This window comes from Rhagoletis zephyria, unplaced genomic scaffold, assembly GCF_001687245.7.
Source record: "Rhagoletis zephyria isolate East Lansing unplaced genomic scaffold, Rhagoletis_zephyria_1.1 Rzeph_scaffold_00542, whole genome shotgun sequence".
Taxonomy (NCBI): Eukaryota; Metazoa; Arthropoda; class Insecta; order Diptera; family Tephritidae; genus Rhagoletis; species Rhagoletis zephyria.
Window position 1 is genome coordinate 148,712 of NW_016157626.1, and position 25,890 is coordinate 174,601.

The 25,890-nt window shown below is 35.2% G+C and overlaps 1 protein-coding gene across 2 annotated transcripts in view; it reads left to right on the forward strand.

Moving 5' to 3' along the window:
- Window positions 1-23,234, forward strand: part of Fatp3 (Fatty acid transport protein 3) — a 41,746-nt gene extending 18,512 nt beyond the window's left edge. For both annotated transcript variants that reach the window (XM_017612444.1, XM_017612445.1), the window contains exons 2-7: window positions 19,542-19,755; window positions 19,824-20,314; window positions 20,372-20,522; window positions 20,629-21,023; window positions 21,094-21,533; window positions 21,589-23,234. In XM_017612444.1, the coding sequence (XP_017467933.1) occupies window positions 19,559-19,755; window positions 19,824-20,314; window positions 20,372-20,522; window positions 20,629-21,023; window positions 21,094-21,533; window positions 21,589-21,897 (1,983 nt within the window). In that variant the 5' untranslated portion in view covers window positions 19,542-19,558 and the 3' untranslated portion in view covers window positions 21,898-23,234. The remainder of the gene's footprint in view (window positions 1-19,541; window positions 19,756-19,823; window positions 20,315-20,371; window positions 20,523-20,628; window positions 21,024-21,093; window positions 21,534-21,588) is intronic.
- Window positions 23,235-25,890: the final 2,656 nt, after the last annotated feature.

The window sequence follows — 25,890 nt, forward strand, 5'->3', positions numbered from 1 at the left end:
GTTATGTGAACAAAGTTATAATACCCTTGTGCACAAGTGCGCTCCGGTATAAAAATGGCGTGTCTTCCATTTCCGCTGTAGCGTATGTAAATAGTGCATATATTTAGGCGCAATANATGTGAATATATTAGCTTCAATATTTACTGATTTATCGAGGATTTCGTATTTTTCTAAATTACCGTTATATGGGATGTGGGCGTGGTTATTGTCCGATTTTAAAAATTTTCGGCCATTTGGTATGTTGTAGCAGGACCAACAACTGTGCCAAGTTTGGAAGAAATTGGTGCAGCGGTTACCAAGATATACACATGTAACCATAAGTAGGCGTGGCTACGCCCATTTGCCAAAATTTTTTAATATTCTTATTTTTCGTCTAAAACTCATTGTAAATATCAATTTTGAGTGAATTATCTTCAGTAGTTACTAAAATATCGCACTTTTCGTATTTCTGAAAATTACCGTTATATGGGAGGTAGGCGTGGTTATTGTCCGATTTCGCCCATTTTCAATACCGTCCGTCCTATGCCCAAAACTACGTACCAAGTTTCGTTAAGATATCTAAATTTTTCTCGAGTTATCGTGTGCACAGACGGACAGACGGACGGACGGACGGTCGGACGGACAGACAGTCACCGCTTAATCGATTTCTCTTTTCATTCTGATCATTTATGTATACATTTGTCTATATCTATCTCGATTCGTTTTGCCTGTTACAAACAACCGCTATGTGAACAAAGTTATAATACCCTTGTGCACAAGTGCGCTCCGGTATAAAAATGGCGTGTCTTCCATTTCCGCTGTAGCGTATGTAAATAGTGCATATATTTAGGCGCAATATTTAACTTGTTCTGGCGCGGCGACATCTAATTTTTCGACAGTCTTCAAATTGTATGTCTTTGATATGCTCAGGGTTGCCGTTTTAACTCGTTGCTTACTGGCATAGGCAGAATTTCACTAATTACCTTCGGCGATTCTCTAAGCTCCGTATACGCTACAAAAAGTTGTATCCGCTGGGTATCTAAAGGGATATCAAGTGATTGAATTGATGGACGTAAAGGCAGATTTATAAATCAAATATTTTTCTTTGAAATGCAGTGGCGAATCGATAATTCAACAATGACAAGGTTATTAAAATATTTTAAATGGCATACTACACAACAAATATAAGTGTTTACAGAATATGTAACGTTTTATCATACACGAAAAAAAACAACTTATTGTTAGTCATACATATTTCCAGTATATCGGAGGATCGCACAGCTTTTATCCGCAACAGGAACAAATTAATGGCAAACCCGCAGCGCGCAGATTTTGCCCCAGCCCGGCGGCTCCTAAAACCGGACCTTGTTACCTTACTTATTTATGTACATATATATATATAANTCCCCAGCCCGGCGGCTCGTAAAACCGGACCTTGTTACCTTACTTATTTATGTACATATATATATATAAATCATAATAAATAAGTATGAGCAAACGAGTGATGTGTAAAAATTCTACGTCGGAATTTTATTTTCTGCTACGCTTTTTCACGTCCGAAGGCTTTGTTAAAACTATAAAATATGCGAATTTTTTGCCATTCTTCGGTTTATCGCAATGTATTCGAAATTTTGAGAGCGTAGAAGTCCAACGGACCTAAGATTCGGGTTCAACGGGTCGAATTACATGTCGATACGTGGGTCTGGTTAAAAGCAGAATTAATAACTTCAAAGAAATAAGAAATATGGTAGATAATAATGGATGCTTACCGAAATTTTTGCCAGCACGCTCCCCTATATTAAACCCTATAGAGAAGGCATTTTCGAAGGTAAAATTCCATGCCTTGAAGAAAGTATCTCACTAATTATATACAGTCATGTCTCTATATAGCGAATGCCCGCTATAGTGAACACCTCGATATAGTGAACACGGAAATATTTACACAGAGTACTCTAGATAGGGAACAATCGAAAGCCTCTAAATAGTGAACAAAATTTTAAAAGCAACAGCAAGCATAAATTGACAAAAAAAATACCAAATTTAAACGGAAATGAAAGCGGTTATTCCCTTATGTTTATTACTAGAAAAGCTGCTACTATTTGATGCTAACGTTAATTTGGTGCTTGTCGAGTTCCAACCGCTTGTGGGTGAATGTGCGCGGTTTTATGTGTTTTTTTTTATTTTTTGTGTGCTAATAAATTTAGCATTTAAATAATTTTTAAGTGTTATCATGTCTGCGAGGAAATTCCTTTCGTTTAAGCAAAAATCTGAAATTGTTGAAAAAATCGGTAGTTTGACACCTCCAGCCTTAAGTGCATCTTGGTGGTCACTGCAGTAAACTCCTTCCCCTCCATCTATGTTCCACCACGTAGTCCATGGCTTTCAGTATTGCACTTATCTCAGCCTGTAGGACCGAAGCATATTCCCCTACAGAAAAGTGAAGCTTATCTCCATTAACCTCGTAAAAGACCCCAGATCATGACCCAGAGTCAGTTTTTGAGCCATCAGTGAAGATTCGACAATGTTTAAGTCCGGTCTCAGCGATGGAAACAAACCAGAGTTTAGTCTCAGGGAACGCAACATTATAGAATCTGTTCAACAAAGGTAGTGGTGGCGTACTATCCTGTAGCATTGAAATGACACAAGTGCTTAAATCTCTGCCGCCAGCAATTTTCGCCGCGCCTCACTCATTGTCATACCAGCGTCCGGTTCTTTCTGGTCTGCAGGTGGCCTTTAAGGCTTCCGCACGTATAAAAACACAAAGTGACGGTAAGTGCAGTAGTGCGTCAAGAGCACTATACACCACTCAAAAAAATTTCAAGTAAATTAAGGGGCTATCAAGCAACCCTTTTGGTTCTTTACATCAAAAGCAGATAAATTTTCGTGGACCCCCATTTACAACTCATGGACCCCCATATTTTATTCACGTCACCGTGGACCCCTGGGGTCCACCCGGACCACTTTGGGAATCACTGGTTTAAAGTGATATGTGAACTATCATATAACCAAATTTTCACCTGAACTGAAAGAATGTATCTAAAGTTACACGTATTTACTCATGCAACCACGAACTTGCTTCGATATATTAATATTCTTGTCTATATTGCTCATATTGGCGAACATGACTAAAATATCAGTGTCGGAACACCGCATGATAACATAAGTATCACTTTGTAATTCACAAATGTGGTAAATAATCTTATGGCCTTATTCATAAAAAATAAAGTAAAAAGTTTAAAGAGCTTTATAAATTGACGTTTTCATACATTTTTCAATTTATAAACCTTTTATAAAGCTACTTTATTTTTTATGAATAAGGCCATTAGTGTCTGCCTCTTCGTGACTAGAATAGGTCAGTTAATACTCTATAATAATAATAATAGATTGGCGCTTACACATATGTTAGTGTTTGGCCGACTTCTCCTCCGATTTGTGGCATGCGCCTTGATGTTGTCACACAAAGCGGAGGGACCTAAAGTTTTACGCCGACTCCGAACGGCGATTGTATTTTTATGAGAAGCTGGTTGTCATGGCAGAAATACACTCGGAGGTTTGCCATTGCCTGCCGAGGGACGACCGCTGTTAAGAAAATTTTGTTTTTCTATTTATTTTTGCGATGGTGCTTTGACCAGGGCTTGAACCCAGGTGTTGCGGAGTGGAAGCGCGCCCTGCTTACCACTACACCACTGCCGCCGACTTAATAAGTTAATACTCTATACTTCGGATTATTATACCATCTCTGACTATATACTTATGGCAAGGCTCAGCGTTTACATACATAAATAGGTTTATTATTTATATACGGCACCATGTAATCCTCTGCCCTGGTCAACAAAAAACTTAACAAAAGCCTCTTTGAAGTTGGCATTTTTCAACTCGCCTGTGAAGTCGGTCGGTCGTACTTGCTCAGACCCTCTGATGCTAAAATTGGATTGGCGCTTACACATATGTTAATATTTGGCCGAGCTTCTCCTCCGACTTGTGGCGTCACACAAAGCGGAAGGGCCCACAGTTTTACGCCAACTCCGAATGGCGATTGTATTTTTATGAGAAGCTGTTTTTCATGGCAGAAATAAACTCGGAGGTTTGCCATTGCCTGCCGAGGGACGACCGCTGTTAAGAAAAATCCTTTTTTCTATATTTTTTTGCGAAGTTGCTGGTCAATGCTTGAACCCAGTTGCTGATGAGTGAAAGCGCGCACTGCTTACCACTACACCACAGCGGCCGGCATTGGATTTGATTGACGGAAACATATATCGATCAAACTGATGATGAGATGATGAGATTTCCGAAGCGATTCTGATAGTGATTCGGATGACGACGCTACAAGCTCGTCCGCAGACCAAGGCGAGGAAGAAACCTAAATTTATTTATGTTTATATGCTATGTATAATATTGTGTACGTCAAATAAAAATTTTCATTGATATACTTCTTCATTTATTAATATGCACGTCACTTGTACGAAAGTTGCATGAGTAAATATGTGTAACTTTAGATACATTCTTTCAGTTCAGGTGAAAATTGATAATATGATAGTTCACATATCACTTTAAACCAAAAAAAAAAACGTTTATCTGACTGTATGCGGGCGGGAAGAGTTCAGTTGACATATTAAAGTTAAGCGTGCCCTGAGAGCGGCGGTCATATATGTACTTGCTTTCTGTGTTATACCTTCACTGCCTCAGCTGAATGTTTTCCCACCCCCATACAGCCAGCTGAACATTGTTTTCTTGGTCTTTACTACACACTCTATTATTCAAATTATTTCTAGCAAAACTGAAATAATTAATTTTTATATTTTTTTTTTGTTTGCGTGGGTGGCTGTTGTAGGCCAACCCACCCGTGGTGACGCAGCGGAACGTTACCAGGCTTTATAGGAGCATTGTACGATGCATTGAAATGAATATGAGCTAAACTTAAATTGGTCGCAAAAATCTGTCGCTGGCTCCCGGACTAACATATCTGAGTAATCAGCTGTATTGGCGCTTTATGTTAAAGTGAACATATTTCGATAATTTAAGGAATTATTAAGGTAATATTAATAAACCGCTATGTGCAAAATTTTAGTAAAATAACTTCAAAACTGAGGGCGTTATTTATAAAATAGTTAAAATTTAATAAAATTTTCAAGTACCGTTATCTCGAAAACCGGAGCCAATATGGAAAAACGGGGGAAGCCATTGAATTTAGCATGTCTCAATTAAGTGAGTTCAACTTTCAAAATCTTTGCTCAAAATTTACAACTTGAACAGCGTAATTTGAAGCCAGCATTCTTTTGTTTTCTATTTCAGCGATCTAAATGTTTATTCCTCGCCTAACTCTTGAAGCACTTGGTGAAAATCATTTACCCCTTTGTTTATTGATTTGTTAAAAAATTACGAAAAGCATCATAAATAAAACAGAGCTGTGCCCACAAATTAAAAAAATTTATTTGTTTTGAAAGTGTTCCTGATTTTTAGATTTGCCCATATGTATGTAATTATCTGCGCTTAAAATTTGTATGGAGCTGTAAGCGATAAACTTTATTTGAACTTATGAATAGTTGTCGATGAAATCAAAATTATTTGTTTTCAAATGGTAATTGTCGATGCTTGTGTTTTACACGTTAAGCGTAGATGTATATGCTGTAAAAAAACACGGCTACTATTGAAGTAAATAAGCGATATGTATCTGGGAATCTATGTAGGTGTGTATGTATATACTAACAGTGTTGCCTTTGGCATCAATTGAAGTTGACGCTTCAGTGCGCAGTGTGTTTTGAATATAAATTTGTTGAAGAAGACGAGCTTGACAAACTTGCCAAACCATATAATAAGAAGGTAACCGGCGCAGTACTTGTTAACTAACATACGTGTACATTACGGCAGTCCAAAAATACACAGGAAAATCAATTTTTTGGAATTGTCTTGCTGCCACCCGCGATAATTATAGAATATGGAAAATAAAGATATCCGCATTTTCTAATTTTGAAATCGGTTAATATTTAATCGTGCCGCCCGGGCTTTGAAATTTTCCATATGCATACATATGTACATATACAATCTATAATTCTTAATCTTTCTAATATATAAAAATCTCGTGTCACGGTGTTTGTGGTCGGACTCCTCCGAAACGGCTTTACAGATCTTTATGACATTTTTTGTGTATATTTGGTAGGTATGAAAATCGGATGTAAATTTCATACCCCAAAAAAAGCCGAATATTTCATATTGCATATCTCTGGAAATATTCATGGAAGAGTACTCGAACATGGTATGGAGACATATGAAAACAGTCGCATACTCACGGAAAAAATTGTCGTTATTGGAAAAGGGGGCGTGGCACCTCCCACACAAACCGAATTGTTTATACTACATATCTCTGGAAGTGTTCATGGTAGATTACTCGAACATGGTATGTAGATAAACCCATCGCATACTCACGGATAAGAATTGAGGTTATTGGAAAAGGGTGCGTGACAACTCCCATTCAAACCTAATTTTTCATATTGCATATCTCTGGAAATGTTCGTGGTAGAGTACTGGAACTTAGTATGTACAAGACATATAAACTCAATCGCATAGTCATAAAAAAAATTGGGGCTATTGGAAAAAAGGGAAATTGTACTGGAACTTGGTATGTACAAGACATACAGTATATTTTGCTTTGCTGCCTTTATGCTTAAGTGCACATTTAAGATACCTACCCTTAAATGCGCATTAGCGGCATTATTTTTAACATTTATAAGGAAACTCCTCCGATAGGTGCATTCAACATACCTGCACATTGGCGATACCTGCCTTAAAAATTGTGCAACTATTATTAACTATCAAAGAAAGTATTAGGTTTACCTGCACTGGCCCTACAATTACCTAATTTTACAAGCTTTTATTTATTTTGCTCATCTCGCAGAACAACGAAAATGGCTATCAATTAATGTAGTTATATAGATAATTAGATACCATTCGGTAAAAATTTCGCTCGCAGTAATTTCTACGTGGTAAGTGCTCCTCCATTATTTGGTTTCATAGGGATTCGGATACCTTCCTCATTGAAGTAGTAAAGTAAATTCGCTTAAGTGCTTTTTTCGGTTAAGTGCACAAGTTTTTCGTGCAAAGAAGGATGGGCAGCTAAGCAAAATATACTGTATTTGTAAACTCCATCGCATAGTCATGAAAAAAATTGGGGCTATTGGAAAAAGGGGACCTCCCATACAAACCGAATCTTTCACACTGCATATCTCTGGAAGTGTTCATTATAGCGTACTGGAATTTGGTAAAGAGATATATAAAATCAATCGCATAGTGATGAAGAAACATTGGGGCTATTCGAAAAAGGGGCGTGGCACCTCTCATACAAACCGGATTTCTTATACTGTATATATTTCTCTTGAAGTGTTTATGGTAGAGTACTCGAAATTTTTTGTTACTATTTTATTTCTAAGAGGTATCTTTGTATGCATATACAGTTTTGCTAGGTTATTTAAGATGGCAATGGAAATATGCCTTCTGACAACCACCAAATCGTAATATTAGAAGATAAATGCGTCACTAAAAATCTTGAACGTGAACTGTTGGTGAAAATGTTGGGCCAAAATGTTTCAATACAAAAAAATTTATTTTGGGCGGGACGAAGTTCGCTGGGTCTGCTAGTAATAATATATATAATTTGAAAGCCGTTTTTTTTTTTTTGGACGCAAAGCTCGAGAACGGCTGAAACGATTTTTTAGAAATTTCGAACACCTACCGCACATGTCCCAAGGATGGTTATAGGCTAAAAAATTTCGATGTAGGAAGGGGCGTGGCACCTCCCATACAAACCGAGTTTTTCATACTGCATATCTCTAAAAGTGTTAATTGTACAGTACTGGAACTTCGTATGAAGATATGTATGGATATAAAATTAAGCCCATTATCATGGCGAAAAATGGGGCTGTTTGAAAGGGGGGCCTACAAACGTATCGACTTTAAGCTATCTTTGAATGTATTTATAATTCTTCTGTAGGTGTGTTTGTGAGTGAAATCCTCCTAAACGGGTGTCCGGATTTTAACGAAATTTTTTAAGTATGTTTGAGTGCGTCTCTGGATGGTTAAGTTTCACAATTCAACCCGCCAGTTGGCGCTGTAGTTGAGTTATTACTAAAAATCTTATTGGCTAACCTAATATTCACGTACGCCGCCAATTTACTATCAAAAATTTCTCATGCACATACAACTTGTATGGGACCAACCGAAATTGAACGGCGTGCGTATGAAGCTAACTCAATTTTCAATTTTTGTTCTGCGTGAGATTTTGGTTTGACGTTTCTTTCAATGAAATCAAATGCAAACGCACACAAGCAAATTTCGGGTGACACAAAAAAACAAATTCGACGGCGCGCGTACCAAAACGCCAGCCGCGAATATTAGGTTAGCCTGTTATTCATAATTAATAATATTTAAAATATGTATTAGTAACGGTAAGAGCAATGCTAATGCAAAAAAGTGATGCCAGCTGGTGCTGGAGTCGAGTATTACTAAAAATCGCCAAGTGAGAGAAGGTGCCGTGAATATCAGGTGTGCTGTAAATGTCAGATGTTACACCATTGAGTATATGGAACTCTCCAGTTTTACGATTATTATGCGTTTAAGCTTTTAAGGTATTTCGTCTGAAATACGTATTGCATTTCTGTAGAACAATGATACGCACCCAATTGCCACCAACTATACTATAAAGCTTCTAGGACAGATTAAATAGAGAGTCGGATCATTGTTGCCGCCAGGGAGTGAAGACGAAAAAGTTCTTAAAATTTATTTCGTTATGCGATTAGCCGTGCTATGAAATGCTGCACAATTGGAGAATTTTCAGAAATTTCAGGAACTTCCTTACGGACATATGTAACACTTTCGTTAGGTTATTTAAAGCGGCAAATTTCCACCAAATCATAATCTTAGCAGATTAATGTGTCAATGAAAATCGTAAACGTGAATTGTTGGGAGAAAATGTTGGACCAAAAAGTTTCAAAAAAAAAAAATTAAATATTGGGCGGGACGAAGTTCGCCGGGTCTGCTAGTACATACATATTTTATAGTTATGGGGAAATGCATTTGTTCGTTTAATTGCTACAAAATCGTTACAAATAAATGTTTTTTGATCGAACAGAATAGTTTCTTTTAGAAATCATCCAATAATAGAATTATGATAAAAATTTAACCCTAAAATTTTTCAAACTTTTTTCAAAACTAGGCAATGTAGTTACGAACACATAAAATAAGCAATATTTGGAAATAATAGATGAGATTAACGATTACGAAAAAGTGGTATGTAAAACTTTAAAGTTAAATAGGCAGCATAATTTTATTGCCTTTCAATAGTGTCATTGAGCTTTGTACCACGATTTGTTTGTTAGGAAAAATGGAAAACCAACATTGCTTAAGCGGTAGAAGTTCTAGCAGCTATTTCGGAGATCACCACATCTCCTCATCAGACTTCTTTTTTTCTAGACTTTTCGCAGGCATCGAACCCACGTCATCGAAGTGCAAAGTCAGAAGCGCTAACCACTGAGCAATGTACACCCCGCAAGCTTTAGTTGCTAATCCATTTTCCTTATTCAACCTACTACTATCAAGTGCAGCTGATTCGCCACTATTTATGCATACTTCGCATAACTTCGCACACCTTCGAATAAACTTCAAACTGTAATTTGGTATGTACTTTGTATGTATTTTGTATGTNCGCAGGCATCGAACCCACGTCATCGAAGTGCAAAGTCAGAAGCGCTAACCACTGAGCAATGTACACCCCGCAAGCTTTAGTTGCTAATCCATTTTCCTTATTCAACCTACTACTATCAAGTGCAGCTGATTCGCCACTATTTATGCATACTTCGCATAACTTCGCACACCTTCGAATAAACTTCAAACTGTAATTTGGTATGTACTTTGTATGTATTTTGTATGTATTCCGTTTCCTATAAATTAGCAGAGCTATTACAACCTTAGAAACATACCCACAAATTAGCAGAGCTATGAGAAACTTAGCGATTTGTTGAGTTTAGATTTTGCTTCACATTTTCTTAAGTTGCATTTTTATTGCACTGGTACCAATGGTTGTGCGAAGTTATGCGAAGTATGCATAATCAGACCTTTAAGCTTGACAGCGTGGTTGTTATTGTTAATTCCATACATGAAATAGATTCATTGCACAGTTTTTAGGGCACGCTCCAGGCTTGCCACTTTCGTAAATTGTTACCAAAATTGGTCAACAAAATTTGGGTTGGTAAAAAGGTAAATTTTTTCTCATTTTAGTAGATTTTTGATGAACTTTCCGTTCCCGATTTATTTTTCATAGTTATCTTTAAATATATTATAAATTTTTTTTGCACACTTTTTATATAATTGCATACATACGTATAAATGTATATCGATATAAGGCGAACATATCGCGCTCCATTCAAAACTAATTTTACTGGAATCCCGAGGAGCTTTTGATTGCCTAAATATTTTAAATGATTATTTAAATGTAAAGATAAAATTTACAGGTATGTAATTACACTATGATTGTTCGCAAAAAAATTAAATCAACGCCATTTTTTATCAATGGAAAAAAATAAAAATAAAATCAACGGGAATTTTAAGCAGCACATTGTCGGCTATACCTAAATAGTATTTGCTTTAAAACTCCATACCTTAAATTGTTCTAAAAATTCNTAAAAATAAAATCAACGGGAATTTTAAGCAGCACATTGTCGGCTATACCCAAATAGTATTTGCTTTAAAACTCCATACCTTAAATTGTTCTAAAAATTCAGAGTAAAAAATTCGAAATTTATACGAAAATTTTTGTAATTTTTCTATATATTGTATACAAGCGGGCCCATGCGCAGACTGCGCAGACAGAAATACTTAGTAAACTCATCCAGCTTTGTAGCCATAGATAAAAGCAGACTGTTCTAATAGTTCGCTGAAATAGTAAACAAAATTATTCTTATATACCCCTTATTTTTTATACATATATTACAAAGCGTGAATGAGATTTATAGTACATCAGAACTTATACTTATTAGGTATATAAAAACATATTACAAACTGACTGATATATGAGAGTCCTGAGTTGAGGGTATATCATTTATATGATATTTTAAAGAGTAAATATATATGGTTTAAATTTTAAGTTTTATATGTTGAAAGTTTATTATTGAATAATCAAAAATTTTCTTTTTGATAACAAACAAATTCATTGAACCATAAATTGAACATCAAGAATTTAAACAAGTATAAAAACATATACAGTCAGTCAATAAAGTTTAGGTACAGCGAATTTTTTACAATACGGGCAACTATTTTTTTAATATTTTATTTTTCGATAATTTTTTATAAAAATATGGTTAATTCTACAACAAAAAACCAGAAAATTAGAGTTCCAAACCTTGTGCAACTACTGTCGTATGCGGTGTATGCGATGCTGCGATGTTGCTGTCACAATAGTGCTTCAGTACATAATACCTTTAGTGTGGCTTAACAATGGTAAATTAAAATCAAAAATAAAATTACAACTTTCTTAACTTTAGAGGAGGTATGACCATTAATATCACCTAATAACCACTCATGGGACCTCTGACTTTTCAAATTACACCTCATTAGTGGAATTGCTTACATAGAAAAGTATAAAAAGGGAGACTAACCAAAAAACACCTTAGAGAAATAATATATAAGAATCCTCGATTTTTGTGGATTTAGTTAAAGCAATAAAAAATTATTATTCGAAAAATATTGCGAATATTAAACAAAAATCACGTTTTTGGGTCACTGTATTTGTCTATAATAACTCGAGTTGAAGTTTTTCAAATAATGCAGTTTTATTGTTCCCTTTAGTTTCATCACTTCCGCTTTTAGTTGAAGGAAACTGAGAATATGCCAATAATATGACTCAAATACCGTATAACTATTCAAATAAAAAGTTCTTAAAAACAATTTGAATTCTTTTTGAAATAACTAAAAGAAAAAAAACTATAGTTTTAATTAAAATAAATAAAAAAATAACAAAACTATAGTTTTTATTAAAATAATTATAAAAAAGTTATTGGTAGATATTTCCCAGATTTGGTAGATTTTTTCAAGTGGATGGTAAATATTTTTTTTCGTCAGTGGCAACCCTGGCAGGCTCATCCCAAACTATCCATTTGTCAATTTTTATTGTGGCGTATTAATATTTATTTCAATAGTGTTATTGAGCTTTGTACCACGATTTGTTTTTTAGCGTGAAGTTTTCTGCAGGGTACTATTTTTATTCGATTACACAATATTTATTTTGAACGATTATTTAGCAATTCTGCGAAAAAAATTCTTATGGAAAACTTCAAAGCTCCGGCGCACGGTCTCCTTATTTTCGATTTTTTCAGTTCTGAGGGCGCGGCTCACAGTGTTTCGACTATATGGAGGCAGGTGGAAAAAAGTCATGGTGACAGTTGATAAAAAGAACCTGTTTGGCTTAAAGAGGGAATACTAAAAGTCATAAATGCAAAATTTCACATCACTTGCTCAACCCCCCACAGTACGAATGGTATATTTCCGAAGAAATACTAGAATCGCAATTGTTTTTTTTTTCAACTGTAATCAATTCTCTAAGGGCCAGTTTTTCAGTGCCAGTTTAAATTTAGATTTAGTAAACTGAGTTTAAATTGAACAGCTGGCTGACATCCGATTGGCTAATCTTAGTTTAAACCAGCCACATCGCGCGTTTAAACTGAGTTTAAACCACGGCCGTGCACTGAAAAACTGGCCCTAAGAGCGCGGTTACCAACGAACGTGTATGTAGCGTAGAAGTACGTAGAAACATAGCAAGTTTGCTGTTGATAGAAATTTCTCTTAAGAGAGAGAAGCAACGTCTACGTCACGGGCATGTGGTGGTGAGTTTTTGTTACCACACAGATCCCATAAGATAGATCGTGCTTAACTGCGCTTCAAGTGTCATGGATTATTCACCTGAAGTTATTTGCCTTGGATCTTTTCGCACATAATATAATTTGAGATTTTCTTAATATTTTGATTTTCTGTTCTTTTTTGCGTAATTTCGCGTAAATAATTTTTCGAGCAAAAGAAAAACATAAAAGAGATTTCATGGCAGTTGCCGGAAAGAAAGACTTTTGTTTTTCGAAAGACTGTGGCGAGTTGAAAGACAGGTGCCAGAATTGGCCTTGTAAGGGGTTTGTTTGTCTTTTAGACACAGTTTATAAAAAATTAAATGAAATAAAAAAATTAGTTTCTTTTATAAAACAATAAAATCTACAAAGCAAAATATGTTTCTAACAATCGAATGATTAAGAGATTAATTTTCAAAATCATCGAAAAGAAACCACCAAAAATTTACTCCTTGACTCACGCAAAAATGTAAGCATCAAAATTACGTAATCACAAAATTGGCGCCCTAGGCCATCTAGAACGCACTGTTGATTTTTGGCAACTTTTTTAGTTAAAGATGTTGCTCATCTTTTTTCATATAAAATCGTTGAAAACATTTTTTATGGGAGAAAATGTACAACACCGCCAGCAAAAAAAAAAATGCATTTTATTATACTAAATAATATTGTATGGGCTACAGAACTGCATACTCCAAATCTTTCTAAGGAATCTAATTGAAAAGCTCGAAATTTTTACAAAAGTTAAGTAGTTGAATTTTTTGAATATTACACAAAGGTTGAACTTGGATTCATACGCGTTTGTTAAAAGATTCACTCATTTTTATAAAAATTACTCAAATTAAATAACAAAAAGTTTAATTCTTAAAATGTGGTATGGGCTTATAATTTTGACATCGGATGTATTGGTATACTACTTTTCAACTTTTTTTATTATCTTCATAGTTTTCTCGATTGTTTACGCACCGAATCACAGCGTAAGTTTCCAATATTTTACAAGAAATGTATCCTCCAATAAAACAGTCAATTTTTACAACTTATGAAATGGTTTTTATTTATTCTCGATCTCAATCGAAACGGCCGAATAATCGGTTAATTTCCTACGATTAATTGTAATTAATAATATAATGCTTTCGATTAATCAGTTAACCAATTAATTGATTATTCGATTTTTTTGCCACCACTAGCCGCAACTGGGGCCATACTTAACTCATAACTTTTAACTCTGAGAGGAAACATTAATTAACAGATTTAACGATCATTAATTAAGTGTCCGTTAGAGCTAATTTAATGAATGTTTCTGAGTGGGGCTGTGAGAGTGAAAATTAGGAAACAAAGATTAAAAAAATGCCATCAAATTTAATGATGGGCCTATATTTTGATGTAGAATGCGTCTTACGTTTCGGTATGGATGCCAAGCAGTGATGCCAACCGGGAGAGACATTCCCGATTTTGGTGGAATTTGAATTTCTAAGGGGAATCGGGGAATGCGAAATTCAAATTTGGGCGAATTCAATATACAAACGATTTTTATTAGAACATTTCTATTGAGAATAAAATTACAACTTGTAACAACGATATCTCATTACGGTCTTACGGATTTAAAACATAATGAAATGACAGCGCCTCTTTTCATTTGTCGTTTACATTTGACACTACTATTTCTCGCTTCGCTTTAGGCGCCAAGTCAACTTCTGGCATAGTTTTGAGCAGTCTATTTATATTAGGGATGCAAGTAAAAAAAACGTCGATGTTTTTATCCATTTGATGCATTAAAATATAGCATCGATTCATATCGATATATCGTATAAAAACATCGATATTTTCGACGCATCGAATGAAAATACCAACAGTTTCTTTCAATTACAAATATACAACAAGAAAATGAAACACTCGGAGCTTCGATAAATGTTTAAGTATTACCTCACGGTGAAATGTATTTATTGATTAAATAGTTACAAATCTCAGTTTTTTTGTTCTTTTGAGAATCTTTCGAAAACAGTTTTCGGAAAGTGCTGAAGTGGCGACAATAAGCATAGTAAAATAATATAAAGTGTGCCAGCTAGAGAAGAGATTATATTTCGGTACACTTATTTGGTAATTTATTATCATAATTTTTTCTTTCATTTGACACCTTTTGAGTGATAACTTATGAAGTTTTTTGATAAAAAAATAAAAAAAAAATGTCAAGAAATTATTGCCGCTTGTTCAAATTTTTCGCTGCAAAGCACAAATAACGTTGCAGTACTGATGTTTTCAGTCCCTCAGGATGAGGACTTAAAGCGAAATCGGGCAGAGGTGTGCAACAAAACCAAAGGTCAATGCCAGAATTGAAAAAAGCGAAAATAACAAACTTTTTTCTTTGAAATAAGAGTACATAATAATAGTAATACATTGGCGCTTACACATATGTTAGTGTTTGGCCGAGTTTCTCCTCCGATTTGTGGCGTGCACCTTTGATGTTGTCACACAAAGCGGAGGCACCTACGGTTTTCGCCGACTCCGAACGGCGATTGTATTTTTATGAGAAGCTGTTTTTCATTTCACAAATACACTCGTAGGTTTTCCATTGCCTGCCGAGGGAAGACCGCTGTTAAGAAAAACCCTTTTTTATAAATTTTTTGCGATGTTGCTTTGACCAGGGTTTGAACCCACAGCGGCGGAAGAGTACATCACTTTATATTATTTCACCATGTAATTTCACTATGTTTATAAGCTATGTGAAAGAATTTTGAAAATTGCTGTTTAAAGTCTGCCAAATTTCCAAAGGATTTTACAGTGTCAATATGATATCAATTAATATCATTTTGTAGATGATTGTTTGGCACTAAACGTTTATACTAATAAATTAGCAATTTATTAGTGCAAATAACTCATACATTTTGCATATTATTAATAGAATGTATATTCTAATAGCGCATAAATAGTGAAATCTCCACATATAATAAAATTACTACAGCAAAGAGTTTGGAAGCATACAAAATAATTTTAATATGTACAGTGTACATTGCACACAAAAGTCGATGCATCGAAAAAAATACATCTATATATCGATATATGTATATCGGAAGGTCCAAAACATCGGTTTTATTCGATGCATCGAATAGCAAACATTGATGTTTCCGATGCATCGATATTTTTTCTGCATCCCTAATTTATATTTATTACTAGCCGGCTTCATATGATTGTGTACATAAGTACATATGTATATGCATTTGGAGAAATCAGGTGGCAACCCTCTTTTAAAAGAAAAACCTTATTGCAAAAAGCCCTTTCATTTGACCTCTTATGATTTCAATGCAACAAACGGAGTGGAGCTTATAATTTTTTAGACAGTCGGCAACTGTATTCACAAAAATTAAACCTTATTGCACATCTGGAGGCAAAGTCCTTTCATTTAACAACTCACTTTTTCTAAGTTCTCGTACAAATGGCAACCTTCTACGAAAGAATAAAACATTATTGCACATCCGATAGCCAAGCCCTTTCATTTGGCTTCTCATTTTTTTATAATTAAGTAAATGAACTGTGAAAATCTGATGTTATTAATATAAATATGCCTTCACGTAGTATACATACATATCGTCGTTTAAAGTACAAAACCGCGTATCAACAAAGTGCAAAACCGCGCTTCAAGAAAATGCAAAACCGCGTATGTGAGGTTGCATAAATAATTTTTTACAGAGTAAAAACACTCATATTTCAAAATGGCTCTCTTTTTTTTTTAAAGAAATCACATTTCTGGCTAGTATATTTCAGGACGAATGGATAAGGATTGAGCCAAGGTCTTGTGTGAGCAAATCCAATTTTTGGCAGCCAATGTCAGTACGCGGTTTTGCAGAATGACGATACGCTGTTTTGTACTTTAAACGACGATATGAATTTTTAGTAAATGTTGATGAGCTCCTTAGCAACTCTGTTCAAAAAATCTGAGTTTCCGGTGCACACACACATATAAATTCAAGACCGTATTTTTGCTTAAATTTCTTAACTTCGACAATTTTTATACAATTGCATTATTTACATAGGTTAGGTACGCTGCACCCGAAACAAAAATAAGTTCCATATAGTTCCTGAACCCTCAGCTTTTTTCTTTTTTTAAGGATGCACTTACCTATTAACAATTTAACTATTTTTCATCCGAATTTAAAAACTGAACATGATTTAAAAAGAGCATATCTAGACTTTTAAAATAATGGGTAAGAAGACTTACCTTGTTAAGATTTTTCATCGGTTAAATCAAAAAATTTAATTTAAAAAAATTTCTAAGAAAGTTGCCAAACATGCAGTATTTACCTAAAAGAAAATTTATTTTCGAATAAAGTGGTACCTAACCTATGTAAATAATGCAATTGTATAAAAATTGTCGAAGTTAAGAAATTTAAGCAAAAATACGGTCTTGAATTTAAGTGTGTGTGTGCACCGGAAACTCAGATTTTTTGAACAGAGTGGCTAAGGAGCTCATCAACATTTACTAAAAATTCATATCGTCGTTTAAAGTACAAAACCGCATATCGTCATTCTGCAAAACCGCGTAACTGACATTTGATACCAAAAATTTGATTCGCTCACGCAAGCTCTTGGCTTAATTCTTATCCATTCATCCTGAAATATACTAGCCAGAAATGCGACTGCTTTATAAAAAGAGAACCATTTTGAAATATGAGCGTTTTTACTGTCTAGAAAATAATTTATGCAACCTCACATACCCAATTTTGCATTTTGTTGATACGCGGTTTTGTACTTTAAACAATGATATATATAATGGCTCTTAAGCAAAAAATTGGTTTATCTTACAATTTTAGCAAAACGGACGTGGCACGACCCACTTATATGATATTTGCGTATATCAAAAACTACTCGACCGATCTCGACCAAATTTGGTATACACATTGCTCTTAGCCTCCTTAAGCACCGTCTTGAAAATGTTTGAAATCTCACAAAAGCCACCAGGTTTGTAGCAGTGTTTAATTATTTTTATTATTTTCAATAGCAGTTAGGGGCACGAATTTGGATACGATACGATACCATATTGATACTTTTGTTATTCGATACTGATATTTTTTACTGGATAGTTTTAAAACGACGTTTTTTGGGAGTCATAAACTCACATTACAAATATAATGTGATTAAAATTCTTCCCGATATAAATTCGGTTTTAAAGAGCAGAAATTTGTACTATCGTTAGGATTGCATGTGGCAGTATTTGAACCCGCGGTATCGGTGTTTTAAGTGAACACCTCAATCTCTACGTGTAAAATTAATAATATATTGGCGCTTACACAATATGTTAGTGTTTGGCCGAGCTTCTCCTCCGAGTTGTCGCGTGCGCCTTGAGTTTTAGTGATGTGCTGATTTGCCGGTACCCAATACTTGAGAAGGATTTCGGTACCCAATACTTACTTTTCGGTACCCACTACAGATTCTATACATACATTAAACCTTCGGCAGCTTTTTGACATAATTTTTAACAGAAGATCTGTAAAAAAATCTGCATAGACTTTATTTCGAGTATGAATATGTTTCACAATTCTACAAATACAAATAAGACGATGTTTTACCAAAAGTTGATCAATTTATACTGAACAATGTGGAATCCACATATCGAAAATATTGCCATTGCAAACAACCCTTTCACCGCCTTCTTGACCTTATCGCAATAATAAAATACCATTTTATCAGTTTCCACCTTCGTAGATCTAAAACTCAGGAAAAATTCGTTGACGGATGACGTCTTTCAGGCATACAAAGATAACATCGTCCGATTCATCTACCAAAAAACGTTTCACTCGGATTTTTATAGGCCAGGCTCCCCTGAACCGCTTTGGTGCGTTCTTATTGGAAGCATAAACATTTAGGTAACGAGAATCGAAAGTATTGGATACTTTTTAAATCGTTACCGAGTATCGATCAATACTTAAAAGTATCGACTCAGCACATCACTATTGATTTTGTGCCACAAAAGTGGTCCCTACAGCTTTACGTCAACTTTGAATGGCGATTGTATTTTTATGAGAAGTTGTTTTTAATGTTTTAATGGCAGAAATACGCATGAACCAACTAAACAGATCACCCAGCACGGCAACCGTATATTTGTAATTGCATTTGAGAAAAAAAACAAATAATTGATGACTTTTTAATCGGTTGTTTCACACACATGGTTTCGTTCCTTTTCATTCACATGGCGGCGAAAAAATGACGTCATTGCAAAAAAAAATACTTTTTTTCTCGCACGCCGTCCTGGGTGATCTTATTCGTTCGTTCATGAGAAATACGCTCGGAAGTTCGCGCACTTCTAACCACTACACCAAAGCCGCCTACGTATGTAGCACCAACTAGAGCTTATTTCGGTATAATTTTGTGTATGTCTACTGTATAACAAAAACGTAATTGATTTGCAATGGGGTTTATTAAACCTCATCTACCGTAACTGTGTACGGAAGCCTGAATGTCCCAACTACGCTCTCCTTTGCTTTAAACGTTGCTGGAATTCATAATTGTCTTGCAAAGAAATAAAAAATTTGTTATTTCGAGAAGGAAGTAATAATAAGTTAAGGATATGACTGGATCTAGTTTCACCGTTTATTTCCTCTTCTTGATTTTTTGGCAATAATTGCTCTACACAGACTGCTATTGTACTAAATAAATCATTACATATATGGGTGTTTCTTGTGCGTTTAATTTCAGATTTGCAGAATACCGCCATGCAGGTTTTGTTGGAGCTGAACTTTAGGCAACGTAACTCTACCCGTCTTGCCATAATCCTCTCTGGAATGCTTGCATTCATCTTATTCAAAGATAGTACGAGAGGATGCCTCTTTCTAGGAGCTGCTTTGGCATTGATGCTTAGGAATCCAACGATTGTCTATGCCTACGGGAACACTATTAAACGCGATATTGTGTAAGTGTAACGAACCTTGCCTCTCTCCATATTCCCTTGCACGCATATTTACGATTTTCCTTTTTCAGAGCCGGCTACCGCTTTGTCAGATTGACCATTTTCATAATGCTAATGGAACGCAAAAAATGGACGATAGCTCGCATTTTTCAAGAACGTGCGAAAAAGCACCCGCAAAAGCCCTGCTTGGTAATAGATAATCGATCGTTAAGCTTTCAGCATGTAGAGGAATACACGAACAAAGTTGGCTCATACTTCAAAGCACGTGGATTAAAACGGGGTGATTGCGTAGCACTGATCATGGAAACTAGACCAGAGTATGTGTGTCTGTGGCTCGGCCTCTCGAAGATTGGTGTAGTCACAGCGTTGATAAACTCTCATTTACGGCGTGACTCACTGCTACATTCCATCAAAGTGGCAAAGGCCCGCGTCATTATATTAGGTACCGAACTTACCGAAGCCTTGGAAGAGATTACTGATGATATTGAAATCAAAGCCATGCCAGTGTATCAATTCAGCGATGAAAATCAACGAGACAATGATAACCTTCACCTTATTAACGGTAAGTTTAGGAGTTTTGGTGTTCAACAAACATTATAATAGCTCTTATTGAATGCAGGTGCAATTGACCTTTACAATGCCTTACAATTGCAACCTATTGAAGACTTGCGTTCGTACATTGCCGCTTGCAGCCCTAAAGACAAGCTTCTATATGTGTATACATCAGGTACAACGGGTTTACCAAAGGCCGCGGTAATAAATAACTTAAGGTAAGTGAATTAGCACGTACATAGGTGAAATATCCTCTTACAGCAAACTACGAAGAAAATGAACTAGTACATTAATTTATACATGCATTCGAATACATGTATGTAGATACTTATTTATGGCCAGCGGAATCTACCACTTGCTCGCACTCAGAGCCAGCGATGTGATATATAATCCATTGCCTCTTTATCATAGTGCAGGTGGTATTCTTGGAGTGGGAAATGGTCTGGTAAATGGCTGTACCATTTCCATGCGTAAGAGGTTTTCAGCGTCGAACTTTTGGAAGGATTGCATCAAGTATGATTGTACAGTGGCTCAGTATATTGGCGAGTTGTGCCGTTATCTGCTGTCCACCCCGCCGAAACCAGAGGACACTGAACACCGTCTTCGCTTAATGTTCGGAAATGGTCTGCGGCCGCAAATTTGGTCGCAATTCGTATCCAGATTTAATATTCCGCATATCGGCGAAGTCTATGGGTCGACTGAGGGCAACTCAAATTTAGGTAAACGGTAAACATGAGTATTTATTAAAAATATTAAGAACACATTTTCTCTGTCATTTATAACTTTCAGCCAATGTAACGAATCAAGTGGGTGCTGTAGGGTTTATACCACTTATTGCACGTTACTTTTACCCTGTACAAATTATTAAATGTGATGAAGAAACGGGTGAGCCTATCCGAAGTTCTACGGGGTATTGCATACGCTGTCCATCCGGAGAAACCGGATTGCTTATAGGTAAGGTGAATCCGAAGCGCGCGGTGACTGCTTTCAATGGGTATGCTGATAAGGAGGCATCTGAGAAGAAATTGCTGCGAAATGTGTTTAGTAAGGGTGACATTTATTTCAACTCTGGAGATATGATGGTTGAGGATATTCTGGGATATTTCTATTTCAAAGACCGAACGGGCGATACATTCCGTTGGCGTGGTGAAAATGTTGCAACACAGGAAGTGGAAGCGATCATAACAAATGTTGTTGGTTTAAAAGATTGCGTCGTATACGGTGTAGATGTAGGTATATCCTACGCTTATTTTTGCTATTGAATATTTACCGAATTCCTCATAGGTTCCTTACGTTGAGGGAAAAGCTGGAATGGCGGCTATAGTTGATCCCGATCGCAAAGTAGACATGCAACATCTATCGGCAGGAGTTCGGGGCAGTTTGCCAGCATTTGCACGACCTCTATTTATAAGGCTTATGAACGATATTCCTCGTACCGCTACTTTTAAGCTGAAAAAGAGGGAGCTTGTGCGCGAAGCCTTCGATATCCGTCGGATAAAAGATCCCGTATTTTACTTAAACAAAGATGGCATATATCGCCTGCTTACACAAGAGCAATTCGAAGATTTGTTAGAGGGTAGAGCTGGACTGTAAATGAAAATGATTTCGAAGCTTTAAGAGATAATAGGAAGCTTTGGATTTTAGTTTAAGATTGAAAATTACAATGTTGTTAAGTCAACAAAAAATTGTATTTCCACAATACAATATTTTACTGGAAAATCAAAAAAAGGCAACACGCAAACCCGAAATTTATTGCAAATATCACGATTGCAAAGTCGAAGTAGTTCAAAAAAATATTTAAAACATGTTTTGAAGGAGTAGATAGTTTTTCACATGTAAACCATAAAACTAAAAGTTTCCGGATGTGGAAATATCATTTGATATCTATGTACGTTTAAGTAAAACGGGTCGCAATAAAACAATGAAGAGTCATATTCAATACAATAACTTCCATATCACACCCCTAGATCTGAAGTACGATCAACTCGAAATAAAGATTTTTTTTTTTGCATATATTAAAGCATTGGACTTACCTCCAATGAATGCAAATATTGTTTTCTTCTTGATTATATACACTTACTAAAAAACTATTGTTATTCCTGCTTTTGTATTAATTGCGTTAAATCTGTGCGATCCACAAGCAGCTATATTTCCCGAACTGAATTTTGAGTTAGCTCACTTTAGATCTAGGTGTGCGATATTATCTTGCGTTCAACTGCTAAAAATTCTTATTCTGCGCCGTTTCAAAGCAAGTATTTAATTAGTTAGGGACTTGGCAATTCCAATTAGCGTCAGTTAACGCAGAAGAGAAATAGCTGGCATATAAATGTTCTAAATTCTCCCAATTTAAGGGGTGATTTAACCATCGTTCGAAAAATTCGTTTTATAAAGAGAAACTGGAAATCGAAAAATTAAGAATTACGTAGTATATTTGCAAAGTCGCGCGAAGAGATCAAATTATATGCTCGAAAACTGCATAAATGTTGCATTTATTCTGTGAAATTTGCGTGTTCTTTAGTCAGCATTCTCGATGGGTTGTTTGTTCTTTTCTCAAATTGTTGCCCTCTGGCCCGAGAAAATAGAGCTGGAAAACAATTGATGGTACAACCAATAGTATCGATAATTTCCAATTTCCCTCACTATCGATGTTTTTTCTGTAAATATCGATGGTTTTTCTAACAAGTATACCATTTGTTAGAAAAATATTTTATGAAAATATCACACATTTTCGGTTCTATTAACGAATTCATCCACGGTATGATTTTCGTGCAATCTTTTAAAGTTTATAAATTAATGATTATCTAGACCAGAGATAGGCAAAGTGGCTCCCAGGAGCCTTTTGCACTTAGGAGCCGGCTTGGCAGATTTAGGTGTTAGATGTAGGCTTGCCAACCGTACTATAATATAAAGTATTGTACTATTTTTTCGGACTATACTGTTGGAAAAAATATACTACGCAAAAATACTATATTCCTTTAGTTCTAAATATTAATATATTTCAGTAATTTGCAAGGAAAAATGTATATTACAATGGATGGGCTTTATCCTCAAGTAAAAATATTGAAAGAAATATTCTTTAAAATAAAAGGTCATACTGAGATTAATAATAGAACCACAGATCAAAAATTGCAACATTTTTAAAAATACTTAGAATGAATTACCAAATTTATTTAAAATTATTTCGTTCCTACTCTCTTTACCTGCAACCAGGGTTGCCGTTTTGGGCTTTTCCTACCAAAATTGGTAGGTTTTTTGCTCATTGGTAGGATGGTAGGACGCTTAAAATGTTGGTAGGTTTCTTTGCTCATAATACAGAACACAGCTCTGGTTTGTTGTAGTGTGTCACTTGTTCAGCACTGTGTGTAGGCTTCCAAAAGTGGGACAAAATCAATTTTACCCTCATTCTGTTTCTTGGATGGGTCCAACTGTTTGCTAAATACCTTAAAAAACTCGTTGCTTACTGGTATAGGCAGAATTTCACCAATTACCTTCGGCGATTCTCTGAACTCCATATACGCTAAAAATAGTTGTATCCACTGGGTATCTAAAGCGATATCAAGTGAGTGAAGTGATGGACGTAAAGGCAGGTTTATAGATCAGTTGTTTTTCTTTGACATGCAGTGGCGAATCGATAATAGATTCAACAGTGAAAAGGCTTTTGAAATATTTTAAATGGCACTAGAAGGGCGATCCAAATGCATATTACATAACAAATGTACGTGTTTACAGAATATGTTATTTTTTATCATACACGAAAATTAAAAAGAAAACAACTTCTTCAGTAAATCGGAGGATCTCAAAGTTTTTAACCGCAACTCGAAGAAGTTAATGGCAAACCCGCAGCACGCAGAGTTTTCCCCCAGCCGGGCGGCTCCTAGACCCGGACATTTTGCAAGCCCAACCGTGAGGCTTATTTTTACCTTACTTATTTATGTACATATACAGTCAGTGTCAAAAACATGAATACCCAGAGGTTTCTTTATTTATATTTTCCATACCAAGTGTTTATTTTTTTATAAAAATATAGTTAGTTCAACAGCAAAACCAGCAGAATCAATTTTTTAAATTTCATATATAACTCGGGAAAATTCAAGAACTACCTTAAAATTGTTTTCAAAATTTTCAACTTTTCAACTCCATTTCTTAGAAAAGTTCTGGGTATGCAGTTTTATTAATCTTCCAAGTAAACAAAAAGATCGGAATAATAGTTAGTATATAGATATTTAAGTACATATTATACATAGCACAAAAAACGGCGTCTGCTTTGCGAAAAACCGAAAAAATTACAAAAAGTTCGCATAGTTTATAGTTTTAATAAAGCCTGAAATATATATTTATATATATAAATAAGCTATGAAATAAAAAAAATCGGTTCTGCTGGTTTTTGCTGTAGAATTAATTACATTTTTATAATAAAATAAAAAAAAAATGGTATGGAAAATATAAACAAGAAAGTCGTCAAAATGTCAGGGTATTCATATTTTTGACGCTGACTGTATATACTTCACAATAAATATGTGTATGCAAATGAGTTATGTATAAAAATTCTACGTCGGAATTTTATTTTTCTGCTACGATTTTTCGCTTCATTTACTCCAAAGGCTTTATTAAAACTTTATTTTGTCATTTTTTCGGTTTTTCGCAATTTATCCGAAAATTTTGAGAGCAAAACGGACTTCAGATTCGGGTTCAGCGGGTCGAATTACATGCCGGTACGCGGGTCTGATTAAAAGCTCACGCCATTTTTTTTGTTTTGTGTGCTCTGTATAATATGTACTTTAATATCTATATACCAGCTATTATTCTGATCTTTTTGTTTACCTGGATATCTTATTTTAAGTATAAAAACCAGCAAAAAAATTTATTTACTGCCGTCAAACGCCGTTTTCTTAAATGGTAGGAAATAAGCCATTTCGGTAGGGTTTTGAACCAGCGCTTGGTAGGAAAGAAAGTTTTTCAGTGGTAACCCTACCTGCAACTTCGGCATTCACATAGAGAGTTTTTTCCATTATGAATGTCAAATGGCGAGATAAGAGAAACAAAGCGACTACCTCACTAATAAAAATGAACTTTTGATCAGTGTTGCCAGAACTTTTTGGACGAACCGGCTAAATTGGCAAATAAAACCGGCTAAAAACGGCTAAAATGTTTCAACTAAATTTCACATGTTTTATTTAAATAAATCACGAGTAAAAACACTATTTCTTGGAGAGAAGTTACAAATTCGAGCCGGAAAAAATTTTGCCAACAAGAATTTGCAATTAGGAAAAACATATGATGGTTGGATTTTTTGTCGACGATAATTTGAATAAACAAGTTCGTTAAATTTCTTTGGTTTGAAATGCAACCGTGGACACTAGCTGGCAGAAAAACTTGCAAATTTACGTTCGTACAGAAATTTGCAAGTTTCTCTACATGATAGAGAATTTGGGAGCATTTTTTCTTACTACCTGATATCTTGAGTGATAATTTCGCTAGATTTTCGACGAACAAACCTATTGTCTTCCCTAGAAGGCCTTTTCAGACTGACCGATTCTCAATACACTCAAATAGAAACCAGTACACATAAAAGACGCTGTAAAAATT